Here is a 13,820-nt window from a genome sequence, read left to right as displayed (position 1 = left end):
TGAACATCCTCTTACATATTAGTTAGGCTTCTGACCCCAAACGACCTTCTGTGCAAAATATCCATGATAATTTCCTGACCGGATCTCGCGTTTGAATTGAGTAACGTAGGCAAGAATGTCCTCCCTGCTCCAACCCAGTGTGTGTGCCATGAACAGAACGAAACCCTCGCTATCAGTCTCAAGACCGTGCTTAGTATAAGAACCCATCTGCTTTTCGACGGCATCATCAGGCCAGTTGCCAATCGGGTTCTAATCAATATTTAGTTTGGAGGAAATGAACTGATTGGGAAACAACATACTCTGAAGTCATACTCTTGAATGTTGACGAATCCTGCCTTCTCCATAGCCTTTCTCTGGGTACCATCTTCGACGACTGTGAAGCTTGTTCCAATCTTTTTACTGCCTTCGATGAAGAACTTACCCCAGTGGCCCATAGCTGAGTCGGGTGGAACAGTGTTATCATCACTGCTGATAGTAGACGCAGCCTCATGGCTTTCTACCCAACCTCCAGGTTTAGACACTCTGAATGCCTCAGAAAAGAAAGTGTCCCAGTCCCCAATACTGCCCATCAACCATCTGGCATGGATGTAGTCGGCAAAGCTAGACTTGAAGGTCCATTCACGAGTGCAGTCCTCGATTATACTAGCGATAATTAATTCCTACCACATCTACTTCGGCGATACTTACAATTGCAGATTAGGTGGGATCCATGGGGGTTGGATTGGGGAGAGGTCAGTTCCAGTGATATCGGCCTCTGGGTACTGATCGGCGAAATCACTGAAATTTCGAAGTTAGAAGGCAAGGTCGGCCGGACTACAATTACTCACATAGCCCAAATACCTGCAAATCGCATTTCAGGTTAATGTTCAATAAGAAACATCGAGAAAGGCTTTACCTGTTCCAGTTCCGATATCAATCACTTCCTTCCATGAAGTTAGCGCATTGTCGTTGTCAAAGAAGATTCTCTTACCTTCACATCGTCTTTGACCAGAGGAGCAAGATGAAGCTTATCACCTAGCCCAAGCGTGAGGATATGATGGCTGGTCTGTCAAGATCGTAACTCATGTTGCGAGACGTGATGACTTACGTGAGGTCCATCAGGTCTTTTTGTTGCTCGTCATTTGATCCCCTTTGTCGACCTGTCAGCTTTCATAATAACGATAGTACGTCACAACAGCAGTTACCAATATTGGGCATTTCCCTGTTCGCTGTGATAAGTACGTCCATGGATAGTTCTGTACTGCAGGATACTAGAGGTAATAGACGCTAAAGTTGAATCACCATCAGACTCCTCAATGGTGTCAAGCTCGTCATTATTTGCCTTGGCGGTCTTATCACATAATTCAGCATTTTGTGTCGTTTCACATACTTAATGCTCAACTGACCTCTCCCATCCGTACCCAATGCTGCGGCTCTGGTAGAGCAACGGGTGCAGTCGGCTGTGGTGCATTTGATGTAGTCCTTCCCCCGTCTTGACTCGTCGGCTCAGCGGACTGGGACATTTTGTGTCGCAACAAGGATAGATATAGTATAACGATAAAGCTACCTCTTCGTCAAATAACAAGGTAGCATGAATGATGAGCGATTAAATTTGACACCAGAGAATCAGTGGCATGATCTGGGCTGTAGGATCCGGAATATATCACTTCCGGTTAATCCTTGCATGTCCCGTCAGACGGAAAGACAGCCCACCAACACGTATTGGAACATCAGGAGTCAAAGTTAAAGATTTATATTATTCTACTGCCGTGGCGAAGTATCTCTTGAAAAGGTGATCATCAGAGTCCTGAGCTAATGCTTCTTCTCTTCACCCGTAGAAGGTCTAATAGCATCAAGCTTTGCCCAATCCTTTGGATCTTTCCACTTGATTCGGCACTCGTCACACTCTTCGCCCATTCTATATATCCACTTGTGTTCGACACCACCACGGCAGTCTCCGAGTTTTCCGTTCTTGGGGATGTCATCACAAAAGTATGAGGTACTGACAGCACGATCTTCCTTCGAGCATGTTGGACAGTGGAAACTAGTATGTCTTGTCCAGCACATAGTGGGCCTATAGTAACGGTGGTAGAATATATTTTAATGTTTGTTCCTGTTAATCTTACGGAAGTAGTAATGGTTGAGAGAATGGTTCAGTATGCCGTTCTCAAATAACTATGAAGTTGTTGGGCTTTATATACTGTTGATGGTGGTGTAAATCACAGATGTTATTAGTCAGGCAGCTCACTACATATCGCGTTTGACTATTCAGCTGACTGTCCTACACTGATCAATTCATTGACGTTAATCACGTTTGAGAATTTTGAGGACGCATAGTATCTAAGCAGAATGTCTATCGTAGTGATGAGTCCAAACTTAATCATCACTTCGTCTATCATTCCATGTTCAACATATAAAGCTCTCCACTTTTCCGCGCAGCATAAACGAAGGCTCACATGGCTTACGGTGAGAATGAATCCTCTTCTAGGCTATGGATGAATAAGAGTTTATGATTCAGTACACATATGGAGATGGGTCAACTACAAAAGTCTTTACAGCCTATTCACACTACAGAGGCAGTTAGAAACAGGTTCTAGAATCACAAATATAGAATTCTATTCCCAACTATTTGCAATCACATTTATTTATCTAAATCACTTCAATGTTAGGAACTATATGAGCTTTCCAAAGAGCGCCGGCCGTTCAGTGTCAACGATGGTCTTAGGTGCTCAACTGAGCTTCTTGATTCTCCTCCTCCTCCTGCTGCTGCTCTTCTTCTTCCCGTCTCCGTCTACAATCTTCGCATTCCTCTCCCCAAACGTTAAAATAGAGATCCTCGGTTTCCCAGTTACAGTCGCCAAGAGCCCCTCCTCTGGGTAAATATATACACCCGTTATCGAGGTTAATGACAAAGTACGCTATCTCACAAGTAGGGCAGAAGACGGTTGTGTGGGTTCTAAAACACATGGCGGTTTTATGTCGTTGATAGATGATGTCGGCTTTGTTTATTTAAAGGTGTTAGTTTATGGAGAAGGAGAATAAGACTGTTGCCGATTTATATGCCGTTTCTATCTGACTGAGTCACTTTTCGTATCACCATATACTGTGTGGTTCTTGTACAGAAGTAGTGTAACATGCCAACTTTGATATTCTGTGAATAGCATTGAACATGGCTTGAATATTTCAGTCATTCACCTTATTTCTGCACGTTACGTCTATCATAACACTTCAGTTCAAACACTCGTTCTTATCCACTCTAATCGTGTTAGTAAGTGATCTCACCTTAACAGAATAAGACAGGGCGATGCAAGGTATCTACTTGACTGCACTCCAAGTACTCAATATACCTACCTAACATACCTGTGCTAGAGTTAGTGTGTACTAATTGACCTTCTCAGAATACCAACTTCTCCTTGTTGACCCCAAATAGCGCCAATCCATTCTCAAAAGCAGATTGTCGATCATCTGCGCCAAGTTCCTTCTCGTCGGCAATGATTCTTTCTCGGCTTTTGAGAAGTTCAAGCGCAACATCACGCCATTCTAATTCTGTTTTGTCCTGCTTCAACTCAGGCGCAAGTTCAAGATCAAGCTTGATCGATCCAAGACGCCCATCGCGTTTTCTGAATTGCCCGTCCACAATAACCGTCTCAATGTCGGAAGGCGACGAGTGGTCAATAATAGCGCCGATTGGATCTTCTTCAGCTGCACAGATCATGCTTGGGCTAAGAGTGTCCCATATAAGAAGATCAGCAACCTTGCCTTCTTCCAGAGACCCGATTTGGTCTTCCATGTGAATAGCCCTTGCACCGCGAATCGTTGCCAACTGGAAGGCGTCTTGAACTTTTACCTGGATTTGTCCAGGGAATTTGCCAGTATCGAGAATTTTGTTGTTACGACGAGAGCGCTCAGCCTGGATTGCAAGTCTCATCTGTGTCACGATACTCCCACTATTATTGCTGTGACAGTCGATACCCAGAGAGCTGATAGAGGTGCAGTTTTCCTGGAAGCACACTGGCCAACCATGTGACATTTGAAGCTCAGTCTCGGGAGTCGAGGAGACAGCTGCTCCAACCTTTTTGAGCTTCTCAGCATCTGAGTCGTTTAATGGAGTGGCATGAGAGAGAAGAATGTCTTTCTCGAGGAGACCATAGCCTTCAAGTAGATCTACGAGCGAGTGCTCTATACAGAAGTCAGTTCGTGTATAAAAATTGGCAAAAGACGCAAAGTGAAACACTTACCAAGCAGGCTAGCCACATAATGAGACGTGATAGTCTTGATTCCCAACTCTCGCACTTTACTAAAGATGCCGACAAGGACTTCCTTTGGAAGAAAGTAAAAGTCGAATCCAAAGCCCATGATAACTCGTCCATCGCCAAGAGGACCGCGTTGGCACAGTTCTGTTAACTGTTCCATGACCCAGTCTGGGATAAGGGTCTCTTCAAACGCAAATGGCTTCCACGTCTTGACTCTTCCTGTTGGAGTGTAGCAATACACAGAGCGGATGCCAGATGAGATGGTTCCCGACAAAGCCGCGTTGTCTTTTTGCCATGCGTCAGTTGGTACTCAATCATGTTCATGACGTACTTACTATGCTCGGGAGTGTATGAGATGTGTGCATGGTCGACAACGGTAGTAGTTCCCGCTTCTAATGCTTCGAGACATCCACCTAGCTGTCCCCAAAAGACATCGTCTGGTTTGTAGCTACGCGACACCATGTTCCCTTTTGTAGCAATTAGTGGTCTTGTTTCTGAGATCTTCAGAGAAATACGAACCAGGTGCCATGTATTCCAGTAAGCTGTGGTCCGCATGACGGCCCTTCACCTGGGTTTGCCAAACATGGTGGTGCGTGTCGATGAAGCCCGGCGTGATGAGCTTAGCGGTGCAATCAATCACTTCAGTTGTGTCCGACAGCGGGTCGATTTGGGCGGCGATACGAGAGATTTTGTTGCCCTCAATCAACAGTGAATGATTCTTGAGCGGAATAATATGATCATCGCCAGGGCCACGAGGGACCAGCAAAGTGGCGTTTTGTAACAGGATGGAAGTCATTTCTTGGAAGTCACAAGGTAACACAATGTATGTGACAAAGGGTTTACCAACAGTTCCAGTTCCGCTAACGTTTTATCGGTTGTACAAGCCCTTCATATAGTTCTTGTCAATACCCTTCAAGACCCATTTGGGTGGTAGTTCTCACATCATCCCAGATGAGGGGTTCATGGGTAACTGGGTATACGATTGGCTGTTGATAGCCTATTCCTCTGGGCCTCAATTCCTTGTGCCTTGTAATGGTAGCAAACATGCCAATACATCACGTCATTGCCCCGATGGAGGCTTTCCGTTCCCACCATTACTAATAATAGGACTGATCTCATTATACATACCGAGTAATGAGGGTTTGATCCTTAGGGCACATACGGCAAGGCATGCGGCATGTGTTGGTGGTATAGTATCGTGAGCACTCCACCATCGTTACGATCTGATCGATATTTAAGACCGTTAAGTCCGACCGGGTCACTTGCAAATCGCGAAGCTCTTCTTTTCATTGTCTTAAGGCCGATTACTCCGAAACTTCCTTTCTCTAGCATTCCACACTAAACGCATATTTGCTATACGATGAATCTACAATTGCTAGAACTCCCATTCCTTGATAGCTATATAACAACATCTCAGTAGTCCAGCCATAGACCCAGCGTCTAGATATAACCAGCTGTACAAGGCTCATCCACACTTTTGTTGTATTTATCGATGATGTATTGGATGAACGCGAGTCTGAGTTGGTGCTGAGTGCTGACATTGCTTACAAATTACAGCTATACGCGCGCTACCAATTAAGGCTGTGAGTAAACTCACTTGGAACGGCGGGCAACCAAAGAAGCTTAACTATACTTCCAACTGTCAAGCTGGCCAGCATGGTTATTTGGTATGGCAAATTACTAGAATCCGTTACTGTCCCATCAATACCATTGTGGGAAGCGCACCAACTTAAATCTTGTGACGGACCTTCACATCAAAACTCAACGACTGGTTGTTGAGTGACACCGTCCAGTACCAATGGCTTCTTAGGCTGTTCAATCGCCATAGCCTGAACTCTTCACCAATGTTTGGATTGTGAATGAATACGAACACTTGAGAACCATTTTTTTTTACTACCTAATGATATCTGTACATCCATATTTGATACATCTCTGTTTTGGGGTAAGACGGACTCTACGTCTACCTGTAAGCCTCTCTTAGAATTGAGCGGAGTTTGATTCCAAGCCTGCCACGAAGCTTGTGTTAAGTGCGCTATTCTTCACTGTCGCTGCATGTTACCAGGACTTTAGCTGGATATTTTTTCTCGAAACATGTCATGGGCAAGCACGTCGGCTGGTGTGGCTCTGAGTGACGGCTCAAACCTCATCATACTCCCAATTTCCTCGGCCATACTCGCAAGTTCTTCTTTCGTGAACCCAGGCTTCTTATCATCAAAATAGTAGCATTCTTCTAGCCATTCATGGAGCGTAAAGATCTCGTCTTCAACATCATCTTCAGGCGTGCTCTTCCGATTAGCACGTCTTTCAACGAGTTCTTTGTGCATGACTTCCCATTTGGCCTGCCATCTCGATGGTAGTTCTTCAGAGAGTTCCTCAAGCATCTGCTCAACCAGAAGAGGGGGGGTCTGGCCAAGGGTGTCGAATGGAGGTTGGCCGGTTATGAGTTCAAAGATCTGTTACTGTTAACTTTCTTTCTCAAAAAGAGATTAATATGCGTTTCCTTACCAGACAGCCAGCACTCCAAAGATCTACTCGACGGTCCAGCAGGTCCCCAAAGACGACCTCCGGTGGCTGAAGATACACTGGGTTTTGCAGTGTTGTTGGCGCGTTGTTACCAAGGAACGCTTGTCCGAAATCAATAATCTTGACAGATGGACGAGACAGTATATTATCGAATCCCCGGAAAGATGCGGGTCGAATAATTTGATTTGGGAAATTATCCTCCAAAGGCCTACCATCTATTCTGGTCACCGCACCTGTCGCAATCTCTCCAAGTCTGGCGACGAAGTCCTTTTCACTTAGAGAACTCAGATCAGGCAGAGCCAGAACAATGTTTTTAGTGTGCAAATCTACAAGCAAGTTAGCATGACATGGAAGTACGAAAGATGCACAGAGCCTACCCCCGTGCGCGATACCATAAACCGCGAGAAAGTCAAGTCCTTGAAGCACTTGCTTGGCGACAACTTTCGCAAGCGTGGCCGGAAGTCCATTGTAACGGTAGGCGCCAAGGCTATCCTGGACATTGGGGCCTGCTATTTCCATCACCAAGCACTCGTGCGAACCATTCGGACCGTCGACAGTGAAATGGTCCAACAGTTGGATTATGTGACATGACCCGGGGTGGGTTTTGGGCAAAGCAGATACTGCTTCCAAGACGTTAAGCTCTGTAGTCACTGGGGGATCAGCGACAATGACCTTTACTGCAACATAGGAATTGGTCCTGACACAGAGTTAGTAAACGGTGTTCCTTGGTCGTACAGGTACGCATACTTCTGATCCATTGCAGCCCAGGTGGTAGAGTAGCCACCGTATCCCAACTCGTGAAGAACTTTGTACCTATCATCCTTCAGGGTCTCATACAATGTAATAGGATGGTAACCACCTGGCTTGTATCTTTCGACCGGCTCAGCATCAATACCGGACGTGTGTGTGAAAGTCAGCATCTTGGAATAATGGTAACGAGATAGATTGAGTCGCTGCTGGCAGATAGAATTAATTAAGTAGCCATTGGCGAGAACGAGACGCGTCCTCCGGGAAACGAGGTGCGCCATGGTTGCCTTAAGTTGTCGTGTTCTTGTCAGTCCCTGCGGGTTTACTTGACATCAAGTTAGAGGACAATTAAGATATTGTGATTGTATACAACACGTGTGCCCGTAAACTCTGATAATAGATTTGGGTTTGCCGAAGTCAACATCATCTTCGTCATGTGTTAGAGAACCGCTGACCTGGCGAACGGGTGCTTCTCGTACTGATGGGCTGTATAGACACCAATAAGAAACGTTTTTCATAACGGGGGCTTGGTGTAGGGGTATCACGTTCGCTTTGCATTGTTCCGAATGCCTGCGAAAGGCCGGGGGTTCAAATCCCTCAGCCTCCATTTTTTACATCTCATCAAATCAATGAACCTATTTTTTGGATCGAGTTACTCGTGATTCAAACCTGGACTGACCACCTACGAAGTCGCAAGTAGTTGTTCCAAGCTGAAGGTTGTGGATTATTGAATGCCTTGATGTTTCCCCTGAGGGCATCGTGGTCCACAGAGACTAATACAAACATGGACATGTAACCTGGTTTAGGGTAATGTGGCAGTGCAGTGAAAACTCACCAAACCGTATATCGCCAGCCACCACGCCACACATCCACCTTGACTCTCCACTTGCCAGCAAAAAGACAAATAATGCGGAATCTATCCATGACGCGTTGACAAAGATCAAAAGATCAAAAACAAAGCGTGTCTCCGGTGCGGGGAATCGAACCCCGCTCGCCGCGGATTTCTCGAGATGAAAACGCGGTATGCTAACCGATACACCACACCGGACTTTAGATGTTAGTCATCGCTGTTAGAAGAAGTTATATAGACCATTGACTATTGTCAAGGAGAGACATAAGGAGGAGCTGGTAGAAGCAGGTCTCAATATCTCACCATACAAATTGAGAAAAGGGAACATAAGAACAGCTGCCCCTCGGCGGTTTCCTACTTCTACAGAGTATACAACAGTGTGAAGGTAGAACTCTTATGTGTTCTGAGTTCAAACCATGAAGTTCTGTTGATCTCAAGTTTTTTGTCGTTAATTGGCACCGGAAGCTTGGACATAAATAGATATACTCTGAACTAACACAAAATTCTCCTCAACCAAATAGCTTCTGCATTCCGTAATCCTACTCTTACCTCATACACAGAGCCCTACTATGTGTGATTCAGTCTTGACTATAGGTTGTAGTAAGAAATTAAGTCAAGTATAATGGTCTAGGGTAGTATTATAGGCTGAAAAGTATTATAATATAAGAATAATAATTAAATAAATTAATTATAGGTCTAAGTTAAAGGACTATAGATAGGAAAGAGATATATATATATATATAATATAATTATATAATTATACCTATAATATAATTATATAATTATACCTATAATATCCTTTATATTTAATACTTCTACTTAAGCTTATAATTATATAGAAAATAGTATTTTCCTAGTCCTTTAATAAGTAAAAGTTATATATAGTCTATTTAGCTTTACTATTAGCTTTATTCCTATTAACTCTTAAGCTTATCTATTTATAAGGTAATATAAGAAATAAGAGAGATATTAATAAATAGAGTATAGATAAATAAAGAAAATATAAAGAATATATTATTAGGGATAGTCTTATATCTCTTATTAATTATATAGTTATATTACTATATCTTTATAATTATATTAAAAGACTATTTAATATTAAAGTATTAATAAGTCTAAGAGTAAATTAAAAATATAAAAAGTCTATCTTAGGAAATGCCTTTATAAGTCTATTTATAATTTATTACTTTATTAAGATATATTTTATCTTAATTTTACTAAATATAATATACTTATAGATAAAGTAATATTAAATACTAATATATTTAGACTTTATATATTATATAAAATTCTTAGCTATAGTAATTATACCTTAATTATTACTATAGATAATAGTTATATTTAGCTTAATATTACTTAGGGCTATAAGTTCTTTAAATAATTATTATAGCTAAATAGCTTTCTTTATTATTTAAGTCTAAGCTATATATTTAGCTTTATATAAAAAGAGAGTAACTATTAGTTATTTCTTAGAGCTTTAGCTAATAGCTCTTAATTTAAAATTAAAGATATATTTGCCTATTAATTATTTTATATTTTAATTACTTCCCTAGTCTATATTTAAAAAACCTTAAGGTTTTTAAATATTACCTTAGAGTTTAAGTTTAAGGTTAATTATATTATATAGATATTATATAATCCTCTTAACTGCAGTCCTATATTCCTTAGTTAAATTGCTAAGGTATTAACTATATAAGAATATATTAAATATAATATCTAGTCTTATTCTTAATATTATATATATTAATAAACTAATTATATATATATATTAGTTTATAAGTTCCTAGTTAGCCTTATATCTATTAGCTAGAGAATTAAACTTTAATATTATAATTAATATTATATTATAATTACATTCTTAAAGGTTAAATTCCTTAAGGACTTTTTAAATATATATTAATTAGGATAAATAAATAGCTTTATTTACTTAATTATATTAAATAATTATCTTAAGATAATATCTATATAGTCTAAGATTAATTATTTTAAATTATAATAAGAGTTATAACTTAATATTTTTAATTTCCTCTTTATTTAAATTAATAATTAAGAGATTATTAATATAGACTATAATAAATATTATACTTTTAATAAAGATTCCTATATTTAACTAGAGTAGCTTAAATCTAAGTTTATTAAAGTAAAAGGAAAGAGTAATATATTAAATATATAGTATTTACTTTAATCTATATAATACTTTATTTAATTTATAGATATAATTTATATTATTACTAAAACCCTTAGGTTAGGATATATAAATATCTTTATTAATATTATTATATAGGAAAGTAGTCTTAATATCTATTTATTTAACTTTAAGGTTAAAGGCAATAGTAATTATAAAGATAGCTTTATAGCTTATTAGTTTAATAATAAATATAAATATCTTATAGTAATCCTCAGTTTAAAATATAATTTAAAATTTTAATATCTTAGTATAAGTTTAATAATAGAATTTTAAGGTAGTATATTATATAACTATATTAATTCCTATAGAGCTTTTACCTTTAAGTTAGCCTATATTTTAACTTTCTTTATCCTTAATATAATCCCTTATTAACCTTTAATTAGCTCTATTAACCCTATTAACCCTATATATAGCTTCCCTTATAAGGCCTCTAATATAAATACCCTTATTACTTTAACTACCTTAGTAATATCCTTTATAATCTTATTTTTAATTAACTTAATAAGATTATTAAAGACCTTATTAGCCTAGGCTATTTATAACCTAAGGTATTAATATTAGTCCTTATACCTATAGTTAAACTTAACTTTCTTAAGGAAAGTAACCTTATTATTATAAATATTAAGACCTTTTATAAGCCTTTTCTTAAAATCCCTTAGGTACTTAAGCTTCTATTTAAGCCTTATTATTATTTAGCCTAGCTTATAGGTCTAGAAATATATTATAAAAAGTAAAAGGAGCTTATAGCTAAAGGTAATTAACTTAATAAGGCTATAGTTATTATTATTATATTAGGTCTCTTAGAGGTATTTAGCCTTATATTTTAGCTATTTTAGGCTTTTATTATTATTATTAAATAAGATAATATTAATAATATCCTTTTTACTAAAGAAATAGCTATTAGAATAGTTATAGATATTACTATAGAGGCTTTTTCTTCTAGGAGGTATAGTATTATATAAGTCCTATAGATTAATTAGCTATATAATGCAGCTAATAGCAGATAGACTAGGGATTAATTAATTACTAAGTTTAGAGGTACTTAGTAGGTTATAGGAAGAAGAAGCTATTATATATATAGAAGCTTCTTTTATTACTTTCTTATTATAGAGTTTAAGTTATATTAGTTATTTTATTAAAAAAGTTAATTATTAAGAGATATTTAGGTTTAATATATTAGGTTTTTAATCTATATAGATTCTTTAGTTTTAAATTTATAAGAAAAACCTTAAGAAGACTTAGGCTCTATAGAGTATAGAGTAAAAAATAAAATCTTATAGTAATTAATCCCTTTTTCTTATTTAAAGCTATATATAATAAAGTATACCTTATATTAAAGGATTTTACTTTTACTTTCTTATTTAACCTTATATACTTACTTGCTATATAATATATTAATATTATCCGGTTTATTAATTAAATTCTATATTTTATTCTCTTTAAGTAATTAGAGTTTATTTATTATTACTTTATTCTATTAAATTAAAAATAGAGACTATAATACTTATTTATATATTTATAGTTTAAAGAGATTAATTAATTAAGCGGCTATTATAATATATATTATAAAGAGATTAAGTTAATCTATAGGTTTAGTTTATAGTTCTTTATTTAAGATAAGTATATATTATAGTTATCTTTAAAAGGAATAGGTTTATTAAGGTAATTAAAGTTTATAATAGTAATTAAATATAGCTAGACTTAGGATATAATTATTAACTTATATATTACTAAGTTAAAGGACTTATATATCTATTTAAATAATAATTATATTATAAATAGGTTTATTAATTAGCCTATCTTATTATACTTATTTATCTTAGAGTTATTTAGTTATATTATTATTATTTATACTTATATATATAATTATAATATAGTTAGTCTTATAGTAAGTCTTTTATCTCTTAGTATATATTTTATTATTTATAATTAATTAATATTAATAGAGCTAGAGAAGAGGATATTTATTAAAAATAGTATTATTAGATTTTAATACCTTATTATTATTTATAAAGATAATATATATTAATAAATTAGTATAGGCAAGGAGCTTATATAAGATTATAACTAGCTTTATCTTATATTTCTTTAAGTCTATAAGTCTAATATACCTTAAGCTGCCTAAGGTATAAAGATAACTAAGATCTAGAACCTTATAATATTATTATTTATATAGTATTATTAATAAAGTTAAGTATAGACTAAGGTTCCTAGTTTATATAGCTCTTTTAAGGATATATAGCCAGTAAATATATAAGATCTTACTATTAATAAAGGTTATTATTAGTTTCTTAAATATTATATAATTTATTTACTTAGTAATTCTATTTTATTAATATTACTTTATATTTATATAAATAATTTTAATTTTTTTACTTTAATAGAAAAGTTAGATTTATTTTAATATATTCTTACCTCCTCTATCTAGTTAAAGGAACCTATATTATCTTAAAGGCAATTTATAGTAATTAATAAGGTACTTAAGTTTATTAATAAACTTAGATTTCTATTTTAATAGGAAAACCTAAGTTATTTATATAAAGTTATTTATAAAAGTAATTTAATATTATTTACTATTAAGTCTAATTATTAGAAATAGTCTAATAATATTTATATAAAGACTCTTAAATAGATAGATTCCCTTCTTAATTAATTATTAATATAGTTATATAGTTATATAATTATATATCTTTATATATAAGAGATATATATATATCCTAATCTTACTTTATTTATTCCTATAATTATAGTTAATAGTTTCTTAATGCCTTATTTACTAAGGTAATTAAGGTATTTATATTAGATAGTAAGGTTTTAATCTTAGATAATATAGGCAAAGAGAGTAATATTATAGTTAATCCTTTCTTTATTAATAATATATATATTATATTATATTATAGCTATAAAGACTATCTTATTATCTTAAATAACTATTACTTTCTTATTATTAAAAATAACTTAAGTATTATTCTTTAAGAGTTATAAGATAGAGATAAGGTTAATATATTTATCTAGGATAAAAAGTAAATTATTAAGTATAATAGCTCTTTTACTCTTATTTTTAGCCTAGAGATAGTATATACTATATCTCTTTATTATTATTTTTATATTACTAAGACTAATAATAGATTTATTAATATTAAATAATACCTTAAAATTCTTAGATTTATATATTATATAGCTTATTACTTTGCTATCTAGTATATAGACTTTAAAAAGGTATTATATTATATTATCTTATAATTAGGCTATTTTAGCGAAGTTATTAAGGATTAAAATA

General features: G+C 35.6%; 3 protein-coding genes across 3 annotated transcripts; all 3 read right to left on the bottom strand.

Annotated features, from left to right (window-relative positions):
- Window positions 1–18: 18 nt before the first annotated feature.
- On the bottom strand, window positions 19–1,502 carry FSST1_012557 (class I SAM-dependent methyltransferase; the record flags this gene model as incomplete). The annotated part of the gene is made up of 9 exons (XM_083235793.1): window positions 19–249; window positions 300–642; window positions 688–777; window positions 828–840; window positions 896–923; window positions 971–1,040; window positions 1,088–1,129; window positions 1,185–1,330; window positions 1,386–1,502. 9 exons carry the CDS (start codon window positions 1,500–1,502, stop codon window positions 19–21), a joined length of 1,080 nt encoding a protein of 359 aa, XP_083082253.1.
- A 1,871-nt stretch (window positions 1,503–3,373) lies between these two features.
- Window positions 3,374–5,028, bottom strand: FSST1_012556 (uncharacterized protein; the record flags this gene model as incomplete). The annotated part of the gene is made up of 4 exons (XM_083235792.1): window positions 3,374–4,158; window positions 4,218–4,517; window positions 4,568–4,699; window positions 4,752–5,028. The coding sequence occupies 4 exons, from the start codon at window positions 5,026–5,028 to the stop codon at window positions 3,374–3,376; spliced, it is 1,494 nt and encodes a 497-aa protein (XP_083082252.1).
- A 1,270-nt stretch (window positions 5,029–6,298) lies between these two features.
- On the bottom strand, window positions 6,299–7,783 carry FSST1_012555 (uncharacterized protein; the record flags this gene model as incomplete). Its single annotated transcript, XM_083223757.1, has 4 exons — window positions 6,299–6,685; window positions 6,738–7,081; window positions 7,133–7,452; window positions 7,503–7,783. 4 exons carry the CDS (start codon window positions 7,781–7,783, stop codon window positions 6,299–6,301), a joined length of 1,332 nt encoding a protein of 443 aa, XP_083082251.1.
- Between the last annotated feature and the right edge of the window lie 6,037 nt (window positions 7,784–13,820).

Source organism: Fusarium sambucinum, chromosome III, assembly GCF_050947815.1.
Source record: "Fusarium sambucinum isolate potato_lamoka chromosome III, whole genome shotgun sequence".
Taxonomy (NCBI): domain Eukaryota; kingdom Fungi; phylum Ascomycota; class Sordariomycetes; order Hypocreales; family Nectriaceae; genus Fusarium; species Fusarium sambucinum.
This window is presented reverse-complemented; position numbering and strand designations above follow the sequence as displayed.